Below are 17,353 nucleotides of genomic sequence, written 5' to 3'. Positions count from 1 at the left end.
GAATTGCATCTCATGCAAGTGACTTTATTTTGTTATGATTTAAACATTCAGTTCATGAAAGCCTACCTTCTATTTCATTGTTGCATAGATGCTATTATCCTACATACACTGCTCTTAAAGTTATTTTTCTTTTTCTTATGGTTTTCCTGATTAAATATTACTTCATTTATATTTCAAAGACACAGAGGACAGGAGCATGGAATGGAAATGTTCCCAGTAAAGCTTACATAATGAATTTATTATAAGCTCTTCTGCCCAACTCTAAAGTTGTAGAAAATGAAAGCATTTCAAGTTAAGATTTGGTAGCCTAGGATTTTAAAGATAGAAGGTCTTGAAAATGGTTTTCGGTAAATTGGTTTCTGACACTTCTTTCCAATATCTTGGAGTTTATGATAAACCTTACAAAATACAAGCCTTGAAAAGATGTATTTTGCTTAAATTATAAAAGGAATCTGTTATTGTGAACTTTATAAGAATTCAGCCCATTATATGTGAGATCTGAGAATCCAGTGCTATGGTAATTGTAGAAAATACCATAAAGCTATTACTTTGATCTATATCCAGAAAGAGCAGCTGATTAAGTATGTAAATTACTTTGGGGCTTCATCACTTAAACTAGTTTTACAAAGTTTTAGATGAGAATATTTTGCTAATTGTGAAACAGTCTATTAAAGGAGAAGGAAAGGTTAAAACTAAGTAAGCCTTATCAGAAAGGTCCATCTAAATACACCAGTAAACCCCCAAAATAGTGCTGCTCTGAGTCCCCTGTCTAAAGAAACACAGCATTGCTTTCCCTCTATTGTGTACACATGGGCTTCTGTATCAGACTTCCTGCCTTCAGTTTAAACCTCATTGCCCTGGGCAAGAGCATGCTCAGTTTGCTCCTCTTCCCCCGCCCCCTCCCCTTTCTACTGTAATCTGAGCCCAGAGCAGGGAGAGACTCAGGCAGGAAGTGATGTCACACCACGTTAATACTGCAGCTCCTATTCTAAACAAACAGAGAGTTTCTAGAGCTTTTTACCCAGGTATGGTAAAACATTCTACAGAATAAATATAGCATTCTAGCTTGCACTATTGCGGCTAATCTATTGGTAATAAAATGCCTCCGTAGCTTTCCTTCTCCTTTAACATAATGTGTTTGAAAGTAGCAAATCGTGCAAATAACAACAACAGAAACATACATATGAAAGGGAACATAACGTTTTTCCAATCCTATATTAACAAAAACAAGAAAAAACAATGTAATTGTTACTTTATATTTCTAAAACATTATTAACATTTAGGGGGTTATTTATCAAAATCCAAATTTTATGATATTTGAAATAAAAAAGTCTGACCAAACTAGAATCCATGATTTATCCTTATTTATTATTAATAATATAATATAATTAATATTAATATAATATTAAATTGGATTGGTAAAAAATTAAACTTTTCCGTATTGACGTAACAAAACCGGGACTTTTTCGGATTTGGACGCCTGAAATGTCCGAAATTTTTGTGAAATCGGAGGAATCAGCAAAGAAGTCCAAAAAGTTTGGATTATAGTACGAAACCCACCGCAGATGATAATATCTTCAAATTGCAAATAGGACCTCTGCCATTGACTTTTATAGGACCTCAACAGATTGAAGATGGAGTTCTTCGGATTCAGACTTTTTGCATCCTCAGGGGTGTAATAAATCTTGAAAATGTTTTGTTTTTTTCCACTAGAAATTCAGATATTATAGTAAAAAAACAAAAATTTTTCAAGTTTTTGGCTTTCGGACTTTAATAAATAACCCCCTAAAACTGAGCTGTAATCATCCATGTAAAAAAATATCATTGGGGCAAAACCATAAGAACTGTGTCAAAACAGAGAATTTACCAACACATTATTCAAATAGTTGAGTTCTTTAGGAGAGGAAAGATAATTCCAGCCTCTCTAGTGAAACATACGATTTGGATCTTTAGTTCTGAAATGGAATGTTCTGAAATAATAATCCTCAGTTAAAAACTCACCATGATATTTTTGTGTATAAAACCCTGTCTGTAGCGTGCTGGTTTCAGATGTGGGTATTCTTCTGTACTTGTTACTTTTATACCCCAGATCTTTTTCCAGGCTTCGTAGAGCTGCACATGAACAGGGTAGACACCTGAGTGATGTGGAGCCACTGCATAACCCATGTCAGTGGGAATTCCATGCTCCTGCAACATGCAATAAGATATTACATATTTTATACATATATATATATATATATATATATATATATATATATATATATATATATATATATATATATATATATATATACATTTATTTATATATATATATATATATATATATATATATATATATATATATATATATATATATATATATATACACATACATGCAGTACATGTTTTTCAGGGGACCAGAAAAAATGGTGGGAAATCCAGAAAAATGTAAAATCAGGGACATGTATTATGCATAATATATAGGTGGGACCACAAAACAAGAATGTGAAATTAGGGAAAACTTAAAATCAGGGGATGTAAAATGGGTGTGCTTTATTGTGCTGTGAACAATAGGAACAGGGCAATGTGGCTTTTTATTTGGTTCTGTTAACTTTATGAAAAGATCAATACATCTACTTTTATGTGATTCTAATCTCTTATTATGTGCACTGTCATGAAAGATACTTCAGTAAAGTACAAGTTGTAATACTTAATTTAAATTTTAAATATATTCTTAATCCTTTAATGTTGTTTCAGACAGTTTTTTTATTATCTGAACATAATCAGGAGTCGAAATATTAAAGAAATATGCAATTGTATAATGCATGTATGTGTATGCAATGTATAAGAGAACATTCCATAGACATGCAGAACTATGCAAGAGAAGAGAACAGCGATTATAACTTGTTGAGGACTCACTGATGAGATTTTGGAGGTGGACTTAAATTTGTTTTGCTTTAGGGCCCAATGACTGAAAGTTTCAACTTTGCAGCTGTTCATTTATCGGAAACAGGGTAGCTGAATAGGTAACTTTTATGATAAAGTCCATATTACAAGATCTGAGTAATCAACACAGGTTGCTTCTAGTAAATATCAATAGTAATTTTCTGTGACTATAGTAAATATGGGCAATTTTTGCTCCTAAGGCAAAATAGACCTTCAATTAATGAAAGGTTAGAAAAAGAGGTGTGTAGTGTGGACAGGGAAATAGTAATACAGAAGTAAGATACAGAATATGTGCAGAAGAGTAAAAATGGTCTGGGGTGACAAAAATTCATCCAAGAGTTGATATGTTGATGTTTCTGTTTTTCAGCAACTCCATTTCACCATCATTCAATTTTTTATGATCCATCCATTTTCAGCTCTGTTTAAGATTATTTCCTTGTTATTGAATATTTTTGGATTAAAATTTTTAGCAGCTTCAAAACATTATAAATCTCAAACAATTCGAGTTTTTTCACTCTAAAAATTCAAGTTTTCCCTATTAAAACTTGAAAACTTTGAGATTAAATAAGTAGGCCCCTTAGTAATAAGTTTAACATTCTGTTCCCCCCAACTTTGATTAATTAGAAGCACTAACTGCTGCCTCTTACTTTCTGGGAAATAGTATACCAGTTTCTATGACACAGTCATAAACCAATAGATTTATTGCAATAGGTGGAATATACATAATTAATGAGAAAAATCTGGAAAGAGCAGAGCTTTTGTGACCTTTAAATGAGAGAGCATTTTGAACGTTTTGCATTCTGAATTGGCAGTTTTATAGAACAGAATTTACATATACCTTAGATTGTAACACTTTAATGGTCATTCATTTTAATAATGTCTACCATATAAATGATGTACCTATATGTTCTCCATCTTTGTATTTGCTATCAATGTAAAGCTCCAAGGACTTGGTGTTGATGCATAAATATACATAAAATCTTGAATGTACTGTACTGGCCTTACTAAATAAAATGTGCTGAATAAATACCTTGTACGCAGGGCATAGCTTAAGACTTCCTTAAAGTGTTTTTGCCTGGGCATAGCATTGATAGAGGTGCCATCAAAGGGGTAAAAACAAGACAGCAAACAAGCAACAATTAAATGTCCAGGAATAGAAAGGGCTTGCTTGGTGTCCTAATATGCAGTCTCAGTACATACTGTATGTAGAGTCACAAAAATTGCTATAATGTCAATCTATAAAAATTACATGCACAGGTAAACTTCTGAAGAGTTCTCATAGATGATAGGGTAGTCCTCTTATATATCCATTCCAACTCCAGAGTCTGTTAACTACCTGGACCTGATGACTACACCTGGGCCAAAATTTGGATTTATGCAATTTTTCCACTTTAAATAAACTCACAATTTAAAAAACCACAAATGTTACCTTGGTTATTAAAAAAACATCAAATATAATACAATTAAGTGAATAAAATCGTAAGAAGAAAACTCAAATACCCCGAATTTGTGTTTTACTCATCATTTTTTGCGAGCTCAAAAAAACTTGAAAAATGCAAATTGAATAAATTGTTAAAATTTAGTCTAGGAGAGCTCCCATTGACATCTATATAACTTTGCAAGCTTTTACATTTACGTTTTTCTAATTTTTATTATTTTACGAATTTCTAAACATTTGTGGTTTTTCTATACTTCTTTAAAACTAATTTTTTCTTATATTTATTGAATGTAAAAACTAAGAGGAAATCTAATACAAAACTACGCCAAGTAAAAGCTGTCAATGGGAGCTGTGCTGATCCTATTGGACCATTTTCAGTTTAGACTTTTAGAGGTTTACAGATTTTTTTCCGCTAGCAATTATCGGAGAATCTTTAATTTTAAAAGTTTTTTTTATACATTCTAGTGCATCGTCCAGCGTTTTTTTTTTTCATTCGTACTTTTTATAATTGAATCTTAATAACTTTCATAGCATTCGTGATTTTAGAGTAATAGTGTTTAATCATGATTTCAAAAAACCTCTAAAAGCACTAACATTCGACCTTTAATTAATGGGCCTCCAGCCTGATTGATTCTTAGGTTTATATATATAAAAAATAATAAAAAATCTTGCCAAGAATCAAATTTTAAAGTTCATGGATTAGCTCTTTAACCTAACACATCATTTATATGTCCTTAGGGTAATGACAGGCATGAAGACTTGTTGCCTGCTGGCAACAAAACCTCCAAAGATACCTTGTAATGCAGAAAAATTGTTAATTGTGGAAAACTGCGAAAGGTGCCTGTACAAATCTGATTTTCAGTGCGCTTAATATATAAGCCAACAGGTTTAGGGAGTCAGCTTCATAGTCTTCAGGCAAGAAAACAGCAAGTTTCCAGGGCAGTGAATCTCCTGCGTTTCTAGTGCTGGACTAGTAAGACACGCATTTGCATGTACACAGATGAGGGGGATGTGGTAGGGTACAGGATGGGGCTAGGCTAGGGGACAGGACAGGGAGGAGAAGGGGAAACAAGTGGATCTGGTCTAGGGGCACATGGTTAGTAAATCCGGGCCTGGTAATGAATAACAGTGTATTAAAAACAGCTAAATGGAAATGTGGACGATCATGGATCATTAGGGAAATCTGCAAAAAGGGAAAGAAAACACCCTTTTCCACCCAATTTTGTTTTACATGATTTTTTCTTTTTTTGTTTCTAACGAATCAGTGTTTCTACACAAAAAACAACAAAATGAATGAACTATGAAAGAACTAAAACCTTTCTCTTGTCTCACATAAATATAGATACTAGATATTGAAATCAATCAATATAGAAAGCAATGAAGTGTTATTTTCAAAGGATCAAAAATCCCATTTGCCTAGGCAGATTGAATCAGAACACAACAGGGAAATGGCAATCTGTTCTTTGTATGACGGTTGAGTAGTACACAAAATGCTTACCAGAGCAAATTTTTTGTTGAGCATCATTTGTTCCACCAGTGAAGACTCATTATGAAAGAGATGAGGTTGCATGTGACTCCACATGTGGGGAAACCACCAAAACTCATCCACCGAGCCCAACAAAAGGTCGTCTCCTTTATCTTCCTTTTCAGTACCTGAGTAGTACATCAAATAAAAGATCACTTATCAAAATGACAGCGAGCTTATCAAACTGCATTTTCCGTTCATGGTTCATTACCAGAACCTGTCTAGATTTGTTTTTTTTTTTGTTTTTTTTTTTTTTTTTTTGTGCTCTTTAAGCAAACTATCCTCATTGCTGGTGGGAGGAAATCTAAGAGTAAAAACAAAAGAATACGAGAACTTAGTGCTTTATATTGAAACTAAATTAGGAAATATTGATTTTTAATAAGCAATTTTAAGAAGTTTTATTCATTGTGCTCATTTGAACATATACAGTAGGTGTATTGGTGTATACCGAATCTTTAACCCATGATTCCCAGTTTTATTTAAAGAGACCGTATCCAGAAAATTTCTGGTCATACGCATTCCCGGCAACAGACTCATAACTGTGTGTATGTAAATATAAATATTTAGATATTCTTTGTATTATTTATTTAGGTGCATACCTGTGTGGTAGAATTTTCCAGAGAATCCCAGATTAAAAGTGAAATTTGTAACTTTAGATCTGAGTAACATTTGAGTTTCAAGCAAAGCCTGAAAAAGATATATAAAATGCAAGACATAAATAAGATGACAATACACTTGTTTACCTTAAATTGAAATAAAATCAATATTTCTAATTAAAAAATCATAGATGTATTTTACAATTTGAGTACAGTGTAAGGTCATGGATAACTGGTAAATAAATACATCAAAGTCACATCTCAAAACAGTGGATTGATGGCAATGTGTTCCTGCCAGCTAAAGTAGCTACCCATAGCCTAGCCAACCTAGTGGCAGCCAGTATTGGACCCTATAGACAGTTTTTGACCTGTATATGTATATGGCCCTTGGGTCTGCTGTGTTTGAAGATACTTGTGCAAGTGCTATCCAAATATGAATGATCTGCCCAAAGAATGTCCCCTTTGAAAAAAAAAAAGACTTACCGGCAGGCTGATAGGATAGCACAGTGCACAAAGAGTGCTTGTGTAAAATAGGGTTTTAATGCTAATGTAATGTAATGTTTTGTATAGGAAAAAGATGAAGCCAAAGTGGATTCACCAAAGATTAGTATACCAAAGAACATTTGCTAGTGGTGTGTAACCACCAATATATGGTAGATATATTGCAACCCAAAGGGAACTTGATAACTAGCCCTTTCTTTGTCCATTGTAACAATGTAATACTACAGTAATATTGTAGAAATGCAAACAATCTTTTAATACTACAAACTGATATTCAGATCTGCTTCCATTTGCGGCAATCATCAAGTTCAAGTAAATATTGGAAATTGCAATGGTTACATGAAAATGCCACATTCATTAACCTATTACACTGCCACACACATGACTTTTAAAGGTAAATAAAGTTTTGGCATTCACTCATACCCTTCTACATTAAGTGATGACAGAGTGAATGACTATATGTAAAAAGGAACAAATGTTGATCAGGCATGGTGGCTTGCAAGGGGTTTGTACAGTATGTCATCCCTGTGTCTGTGGGGGAGGGTTTCCTCCATGCACTCTACATTTTTCCAACACTCCAAAAGGATACAGGCAGATTAAATAGCTCCTTAGGGGACTTGCTCTAATGTGTCATTTGATAGGGAACTTAGACTGGGTACTGTGCAACATGACAGCACTATATAAATAAATGATAGCAATTATATCTGTATGGCAAGTTGAACAGTAGCTTTCACTGAAGGCTTAAGCGGTTAGTTAGTTACACACTGATATAAAGCATATAATCTGCATTATTCATAAAGTGGGTAAAGACCATAAGTATACAGTATGTACAGATGAAGCCACTTGGATTTGTGTGTTAAATGCGTCATGACTCAGAATTAACTGAAGAAACTGTGTTATCTAAAGTCATCTTAATGCATTTAACCTTTTCATTAGCATACTTTGACGCAATATTCTATGTTAAATGGGATAAGTTGGTTAAATGGGTTTAGATATTCTGTGGTAAACACACTAACCAAGTAGCTTCATTTGTATGTCTCATAGGCATGAATAAGGATGCTCTAAAATACATGGTTATAATAATGTATAAGAGAATATCTTATTTACACACATTTCTAAATGAATTCTAAATGAATTCATTCTTCTTATGCTAAATGTAATAAAATGTCAGCTCATGCTGCTGCCACTCTACCATCTTCCTGATCTACATGTAATAGTTTAGTAATTTGTCCTGTTTAGGGTCACATTTTGTCTCACCTTGAACAGTTTAATTCAATAATACAATGTGGATACAAACAGTTTTGACTCCAATTCTGTAGGCAACCATGGCTGCTTTCTGACTGCTTGCATTCTTTTCTTGGACCCGCACACAACTAGGGCACCTGCCCCAAGAAAATGGGGTATTCATAAAAAAAGCACTGCGGGTAGTAGTACTACATTAGGGGGTTATAAGTGTGTGTGTGTGTACATATAGGACTTTGTCCTTGTTAGTTTTTATCATCCTATAAACCAATACTTTAATAGATGCCTGGTGTATGGCGACACCTATCATTACTCATCATTTTTTTCTTTCTAGATTAATGACAAATGTAATCTATCTATCTATCTATCATCTATCTATCTCTATCAATCCATCCATTATCTATCTATCTATCTATCTATCTATCTATCTATCTATCTAATCTGTCTGTCTATCTATCCTATAGTCTAATGAACCATGCATCTTGTCTTTTATCTGTTTTTCAAAAAGGAAACCTTATGTTCTGAGTTGGTATTTTGACTAGTGTGACTACAAACTATGTCCTTTTCATCCAAGTATTGTTTGTCTTTTTTGTGTTTGTTTTATCCCTTTATCTATAATTTCTCTTTATTTTCCCCTGTTACCTTTGATTATTATCTGGAACTCTACATTCCTTTGTGGAACAGATATATAGGGAGTATTAAAGCAACTAAAACACCTTCATTGTACAAAATTCCCATAGGAGAAATAGGAGTGATCAAGGTTAAAATCTGCACCTGCATTCCCACACGCCTGTGAATACAAGTCATTTTTATCTATTGAACTGGGCATATGTTTCATGAAACTTCATATAATTTTTTTGTTTATATGTATTTAAAATGTCTTAATCTATCAATTCTGGTGACGTTCTTTTTTTTTTTTTTTTTTTTGTATTCACTTTTATTGAACAGTAAATAGTCAATTACAGTATATCTTTCACCATGTAACATTCAATATATATAATATATAAAAATTTGAAAGTACAAGGTTTTATACATTTGTTCAATTTACAACCTTATAAATCTGAAACATATGTAACATATATAACTTAAAACAAGTCATTTGTCCTAGTATGTGATGTATCGTAACATATAGTGTACATATCTATCTTTTAATTTTAATATTTTCGTTCTCTTTTACTTTTCCTTTGTCATTTCATTTGCAATTACAAGATCAGCTACAAGGATACCTATAGGAAGTAGGCCTTATATGTGTGCATCTTATGCTTTGCTAGAGATGTACTCTTTCCACGGGTACCATTTCGCTACGTAATTCCAGTACTTATTATTCATTGAGGCAGTTATTTCCTCCATTAAGCATATCTCATTTATTATCTGATACCATTTCTCCTTACTTGGGATTGTTTTTCGTCTCCAAAGCATGGGGATTTGAGATTTTGCAGCTATTAACAGTTGTAAAAGTAAGTCTGTTTTAGTAAAATTTTCGGGTTCAAACTTGAAAAATAAAAGAATAGCAGAGGGGGACCTATTCACCTTTTCACCTATAATGGTTGAGCAAATATCTAAAACGTCTCTCCAATATGATTCAAGAAGTGGGCATAAGAACCACAAATGTTCCAGAGTTCCAGGTTCTAATTCGCATCTCCAACAGAGATCATTTTCCATTAAGCCCATTTTTTTAAGAATCACCGGCGTTCTATACCATCTAGACAGTAATTTGTAAGAGGATTCTTGTACTTTATTGCTTATAGAGCATTTGTTGGTATAGTGAATTATCTTTTCCCATTCCTCCTCACTTATAGAAAGTTTCAAGTCTTTTTCCCATGCTTTAGTGAAGGATGGGAGTTTAGGATATTTGTTATCAATAATAATTCTGTATATTCTAGATAAAACCTGTTTTTGAGACCCCTCAGAAGTGCAAATCTTCTCAAACTCTGTTAGAGATCTGGCTGGTTTTCCCTTAATCTGTAGGGTTTGCAAAAAGCTTTGCACTTGCTGGTATCTCCATATGTCCCTTACCGCCCATGAATCTTTTAATGAGTCCGCTAGGGATGGTTGTCCAAGGTTAGAGCTCAGAAAATGTTTTAACTGAGGGAATTCTATGTTAAAGGCTTTGCTGTATCCTTGGTCTATAATTCCAGGCATAAATTCACTATTATTGTAGATGGGCATTAATGGTGAAGGAAAACTGGATAGTTCCTGCTTTCTGTTGATTTTACGCCATACCTTCAGACTATTATCAAGCAAAATATGAGAATTAATTAACTGTGGGGTATTCTCTTTACAGAGCCAGGTTAGGCTATTCAATTGACCTTGAGTCCAAGAATTTTCTAATGCATGCCATTGTTTGGGGGAAAGGGGGTTTGGGTATTCAGCCACTGAGGAAAGCACTGCCGCTTGGTAATAAGACTCAAAATCAGGCATTGCCAGACCTCCAAGAGCTTTAGGTTTAAATAAAGTTTCCCTTTTCACTCTTCCCCTCTGAGCTTGCCAAATGTAATTGAATATAGTTTGATTTAGTTCTTTAAAGAATGTTTTCGGAACAGCTATGGGTAAAGCATTAAACAGAAAAATAAATTTAGGTAAAATGGTCATTTTGATACTGTTAATTTTCCCTTTCCAAGTAAAGTTCTTTTTAGCCCAAATCTTTAATGTTTTTTTAGTTTCTACCAAAAGAGGAATATAATTCAACTCAAACAGTTTTGATAAATCTGCAGAAATTTGAATTCCTAAATATTTCAGGTGCGTTTGTTGCCATTTAAACGTGAAAGAGTTTTGTAGTTGGTGTTTTAAATGGGTATGAAGATTTAATGATAGGGCTTCCGATTTTCCCATGTTGATTTTATAATTAGAGACCTGACCATATTCTGATAACTCTTTCATAATATTTGGTAAGGATATCGTGGGTTCCGATATTATCATGAGCAAGTCATCTGCGAATACCGCAGCTTTGTAGTGCCTGTCTGCTATTTCTAAACCCCTAATATCCTCGTTGTTACGAATAGCGATTAATAAAAACTCCATACAAATCACATATAAAAGTGGAGACAATGGACAACCTTGCCTGGTGCCATTCCGTATCTTAAAAGGATTTGATAAAGTACCGTTTACTCGTATTTGGGCTGCCGGGACCGTATAGAGTGCCATTATTTTCTCCTTAAACTTCTGTGGAATACCCAATTTTAACAGTGCCAGTTCTAGAAAGTCCCAGTTAATCCTGTCAAAGGCTTTCTCTGCATCTGTGGAGAGAAGCATCGCAGGTGATTGCTGTTTGTTTTTCCATAAAATCCAATTTATCACTTTTATTGTATTTTCTTTAGCTTCTCTCCCTAATACAAAACCAACTTGGTCCCTATGTAAACAGCAAGGTAGTATAGGCTTCAATCTTTGCGCTAGAATTTTAGAGAATATTTTAAGGTCTATATTCAAGAGTGATATAGGCCTATAATTACTACAAATTGAGTGATCTTTTCCAGGTTTCGGTATTAGGGAGATATGTGCCATAAGAAATTCAGAGGCCAAAGGAGCCGAATCAGAAATCTCATTCAGAAATGGGAGCATAATTGGGGTGACTATTGGTTCTAGTTTTTTGTAAAACTTTGCGGTAAACCCGTCAGGTCCCGGCGCTTTGTTTAGCTTCAGTTGTTTTATTGCTGTTAGTATTTCTAGGCCAGTAATTGGGTCGTCCAGGCTCTGTCGAAATTGCTCCGGTATCTGTGGTATGTCAATCTTGTTCAAATAGCGTTCAATTTTTCCTCTAAGTCTCATTTTACTGTCTTGTGTGGGAGGGTTCAGGTTGTATAGTTTCTCAAAAAATTCTTTAAACACTTCCGCTATTTTGTCTGGGGCCCAGTGGAGTTTGTTTTTTGCATCTTTAATCTGTTTTATATGGGATTTATTTTGTTTACTTTTCAAGGCCCTTGCCAGCATCCTCCCAGTTTTGTTCCCATACTCAAAATATTTTTGACGAACTTTAGCCAAAATATTTTTATTCTGGTTATTTAAAAGTAAATGCAAATCCAGTCTAGCCTTTGTCAATTGGTGAAGAACAGCTTCGGATTGGTGGGTCTTATGTTGTGATTCGAGTTCCCCAACTACCGTCAGCAATCTACCTATCTGATTTTGTCTGGCTTTCTTTAACCTTGAGCCATGTTTGATTAATATTCCTCTAGCTAAACATTTGAGGGCCTGCCACTTTGAACCCAGTGAAGCCGGGTCTGCTTGTAGAGCATTTTTATATGTGATTAGGGAATCTTGTAGCTCTTCGAAGCAATCTTTATCGTCCAAGAGGGAATCATTCAATTTCCATCTCCATGGAGTCTTAATCATGTTTGGGAGTGAAAGTATAATTTGGACAATAGCATGATCTGACCAGATTATATTTTGTATGGCTGCTTCCTTGATCCAATTAATATTATACTGAGAGATTAATATATAATCTATTCTGGAATAATTCTGCTTTGCATGCGAGTAGAAAGTAAAATCTTTGTCATTGCCATGAAAGCATCTCCAAGAATCAAGAAGTCTAGCCTTATTCAGTACTTGTTTTACCTTATTGATTGCGGAGAGAGGTATTGAGGAAGACCCTTTAGACGAATCTAGTTTAGGATTGAGCATCATATTCAAATCTCCACCAATTATAGTAAGCCCTTCCAGAAAGGGTTCAATTTCTCTAAATAATTTGGTAAAGGTAGTTGCTTGATTCTGATTCGGTAGGTAAATGCTGCCCAGAGTGCACCTATTTCGAGATAGCATGCCCTTTACAAATATGTATCTTCCCTCTTTATCTTTCATTATTTCTTGAGGCTGAAAATCAACATTTTTATGTATTCCAATTGCCACTCCTTTTGTTTTAGTATCCTCATTATTACTGTAAAACCAATGTGAGTAATTTTGATAAGCATTCAGTATCCTAGAATCTCCTTTTAAATGCGTTTCCTGTAACATCAATATAGAAACTTTCTGTTTATTCATTTCTCTAATCAAATTATTCCTTTTTTCAGGAATGTTGAGCCCATTAATGTTTAATGAGATAATCTTTATGTCCTCCATTAATCAACGGTAAGTATGACAAATCCTTCGCAGCTGACCCAGAACACTATATTGTCCCTTACAATTAACCATTCCTGTAGTACCATACCTAGGATAATGTGCAAAAATATAAAACATAGCATAAAATTACATAAATAACTTGTAACCATTGGGGTGTTATTAGCCTTCCCTTAGATGGCTTTGACTGACAGATACAACCTGTATATCTGTCTAGACCCCTGGGGGGGTGGAGGGTCTACTGACAGTTACTTTCACAAGCCTACACCCCTGTCTCTACTACCAGCTAAATTATTAATTTGAATCATTAACGAATTTCAGGTAGCCCAATTTGGCTACTTGAACTAGAAAGTGGACTTCTTAAAAAAAAAAAAAAAAAAAGGCAACATAATACTCTTGTACCTATAGTTAGGCATCAAAGAACACAATATACCATACAAGAGCATAATAAAACATATTATAGCCAGAGAGTATAATCAACATAACAGTTTGAGGAAAATATGAAATTTGTTAGGCGAACCTAGTATCAGACTCATAGTTACCATTTCCGAATCTAGTGTTCTTTTGAATGGCTGAGAAAAAAAAAAAGGATTTTTAAGTAAAAATGTTGTTGTCCTCCCAATCTCACTCAACTGGGCCTTTTCTTTTTTCTGGAGTTGCTTTATTTTTCTTCTTTTTGTTCTTTGGAGAGGACACCTCAGACCATTCTTCCCTGCGTGGTAATTCTGGAATTGCCGGCGTGATAGTGAGTTTAATCCATTCTGTCAAATCTGGCACTTTGATTCCACAGGTCTTGCAGAATTGGGTGATGTCATCTGGACATGTTAGTGTTGCAGTAACTCCATCCCTGGTCACCTGGATTCCAAATGGGTATGTCCATCTAAACATCAATCCTTTGGCTTTCAGGCTAGAGATAATAGGCTGTATTAACCTGCGTTGTTGCAGTGTGTGCCAAGAAAGATCTTGGAGAATAATGATGTCTGAGTTCAGGAAAGATATATTTTTCAATTTTCTGGCTTTATTGAGGATATCTTCCTTTATCCCAAATCTTGTAAGGCAACAGATAATATCCCTGGGTCCGTCTTTTGCTGAGCCTTTGGGTTTCAGGGCCCTATGAACCCTTTCAATATCTATGGCAAATGAGTCAGGTTTATCCAGGACTTGCTGGAATAGCTGTATCACTTTAGCTTGCAGGGATTCCCCTTCCTCCAATTCAGGAAGGCCCCGTATACGCAGATTGTTCCTCCGGCCACGATTGTCTATATCGTCTAATCTCCTTTGCATTGTTGAAATAGTTTTTATGTGATGAGCATTAGCTTTTGCCAATGCTTCAACTGTGTTCTCTACACTTTCGTTTCTATCCTCAACTTCAGAAACTCGTGCGTGTAAAGAAGCTATCTCATTCTTTATAACCCCAATTTCTTCTTTCAGGGTTGCCTTAAACTGGGTAATCATATCCGCTAGGTCAGATTTGGTCGGAATCGATTTTAAATGAGATAGAGTGATCTGCTCTGTACTTACAGACTCACTATCGGAATCTTCTGCCGAACTGCGCGGTCTGCGTTGCGCCGCCATTTTGGATCCGGGCTGTGAGAGGTCGCCTTCCGACGAGACAAAATATTGTTTCAATAAGCGTTGAGAATCTCTGGGTTTGCTCTTCTTGGTCTCCTCTCCTTCCGGATCTTTGTACTTGCCGTGTTTGCCCATTACATTAGTCCACAAATAGTATTAGCTGGAACGTAGTGCAGGAGCTCTCTGATCAAGCAGCCATCATGCTCGACGGTCAGCCACGCCCCCGACGTTCTTTTTTTATTTAAGTTATATGCGCATTCTTATAAATTAGGAAAATAAACAAATAAGACAAAAAAAATCTTCTTTCTCCCGGAAAAAAAAAACTGTCAACCTACTGAGAGCAAACAATGGCAGGCGCCCTACAGCAGTAAAAGACTTGCTAAACTGCAGACGGCAGATGCTGGAAACATCTTCAAGTACATATGGAATGTTATCAGAAGCTTATCATAGCTAAATATATCACTGTTATGTTGAATTTCTTTCTATTACAACCTGCTTATATGTCTATTAAAGGGCACAACAGGGAGTCAAACAGGTGTAGACTGGCTAACTAACAGACAATAGTTAGCAGCACACAATGGGAAATATGTTGGTTCTATCATTGCACCAAGAAGCCATAGATTTAACCCAGTGACTATTCCCTTATATTCGCCACTAGCAGAACTTTCTTGGAAAAGGAAAAAATTCTGCTGTGCTTCACTGTATAGACTGTTTTGCAATTTTTGAACAATGGCTATAGAATCTAAAATTAAAAATATTGATGTTAGTATCTAAAATATATATGGATTTTCTGCCTTGATTTCAGCATGAGAATCTTAAATGCAATTAGGTTATTTTCAAGTCTAAGGGCGATATTTATTAAGTGTAATTTTTTTCTGGTCATGGTTTTAGGGGATATTTTTTTTTTTCGAGATTTATGAAACCCCAGAGGCTGCTAAACCTGCAGTGGCAGTGGTAGGAGTCAGTGACAGATGTCCCGTTCACAAAAGGAAGATATTATGATCTGCGCTGGGTTTCATACAATAATCAGGAATAATTTATGGTTTTTGGGTGATAATCCCAAAAAATTGGAGTTATCAGGCATCAAATTCGAAAAAATCCTATGTTCTGAATTTTTTTCAAGGTTTTATCGAGTCTTTTCCAGCACCAGATTTTTTTGAGTTAATTTATTGATAAATAAGAGAAAAATGTGGATGGGAGTTTGGTTGAAATGGTTTCACTAAAATAATGAGAAATTTTCAGATTATAGTAAATAGTAGATGAAATAAACAGTATACAAAAAGAGTACCTTTATATATGGGTAGTTCTTAAAATGATCATTGATTCCACACTGTGTTAAGCATAAAGAAAATAATAATTCAATTATGTTAACTATGAGAAGTGTAAATAATGATTACATTCATCCAACAAAGTTGGTGCTGTTTCTGCCATGAGGTAAGGTAAGAACCTTGCGAGGGGTAGAAAAAAGTCACATCTAATCTCAAAGAATAGTATAGGAGAAACATTATTTGAGCTGTAATAAGTACAAAAGAAAAGTAGACATGGTCTATGGGGGACATCAAATAAATCAGCTATAGATTGAAAGGAAGTTGACACTTTTATTATTCTAATTCATCAAAAATAATTTGGTACACATACTAGTATCTAACACCATATAATAAGAAAATACTTTATTTAGAGAAAATGGATGCAGCATGAAGCTAATGTGTCACCATAAATCTGGCATCAGCTTATAGTGTGTAGAAATCTTCTCACCAACATCTAAGTAACAAATAAAACATACTAAAACATACTAACACATCACATGAAAACCACAGCAACACATAACTGGCTATGTGGTAATGTAAATAAAGAGGATTTACAATCTTTATTCTTTCCCAAAATTAACCAGAAGAAGAAGATCAGAACATTTTTTTGCCTTAAAATATTGAATGAAATTCCAGAGCAGGTGTTTTTTTTCGCAAAGTTTTGCTCTTTGCGAATGTTATTACATTTCCCCCATAGAGACCCTGGACAACTCTAGATAAAAAAAGGGGAGGATTTTATATTAAGTCATCCCCTTTTGTATCTAGGGTTGTCCGGGGTCTCTGAGTGCATTAAACAAAGGTCAAAAGGCAATATTTTTACAAATCACAAGAAATTACTTAGCTTGATGTATTCGCAACATTTAGCAGCATTGAAGTGCCCATGCATGGGGTGTTAATAATTTGCCTATTACAAAAAAGGGCAAGAAAGCTACAGCATGTCTTCTTTCAGCAGCTGTTACTAATAATAGCTCTGTCAACTGTTATACCAAAAAGATTGAGGACAGAACACAGTAAAAATATAAATTCCAGCATCTTTCTTAGACAATTGAATGGTCTTGGCATGTCAAGTAATTGTGCAGTGAAATGATGCAGAAGCACAGAAACACAGAGCTGACAGCAGTTTGGTTATAGAAGAGGGACATTTTCTGGTATTGATTTTAGATTTTAGATCTTAGGTGCCTGAATATTTGATTCAGTAACT

The 17,353-nt window shown here is 34.6% G+C and overlaps 1 protein-coding gene across 1 annotated transcript in view; it reads right to left on the bottom strand.

Annotated features, from left to right (window-relative positions):
• The window catches only part of LOC108706715 (bifunctional heparan sulfate N-deacetylase/N-sulfotransferase 3-like), a 150,700-nt gene that overhangs the window by 57,569 nt on the left and 75,778 nt on the right, over positions 1-17,353 (bottom strand). Inside the window, exons 3-5 of the mRNA XM_041579647.1 lie at positions 6,488-6,575; positions 5,862-6,016; positions 2,002-2,187 (exon numbers count right to left, since the gene is read on the bottom strand). Of these exons, the coding sequence (XP_041435581.1) occupies positions 2,002-2,187; positions 5,862-6,016; positions 6,488-6,575 (429 nt within the window). The remainder of the gene's footprint in view (positions 1-2,001; positions 2,188-5,861; positions 6,017-6,487; positions 6,576-17,353) is intronic.

Source organism: Xenopus laevis, chromosome 1S (genome assembly GCF_017654675.1).
Source record: "Xenopus laevis strain J_2021 chromosome 1S, Xenopus_laevis_v10.1, whole genome shotgun sequence".
In the NCBI taxonomy this organism is placed as follows: domain Eukaryota; kingdom Metazoa; phylum Chordata; class Amphibia; order Anura; family Pipidae; genus Xenopus; species Xenopus laevis.
Note: the sequence above shows the minus strand (reverse complement) of the source record. Positions and strands in the feature narration are given on the sequence as shown.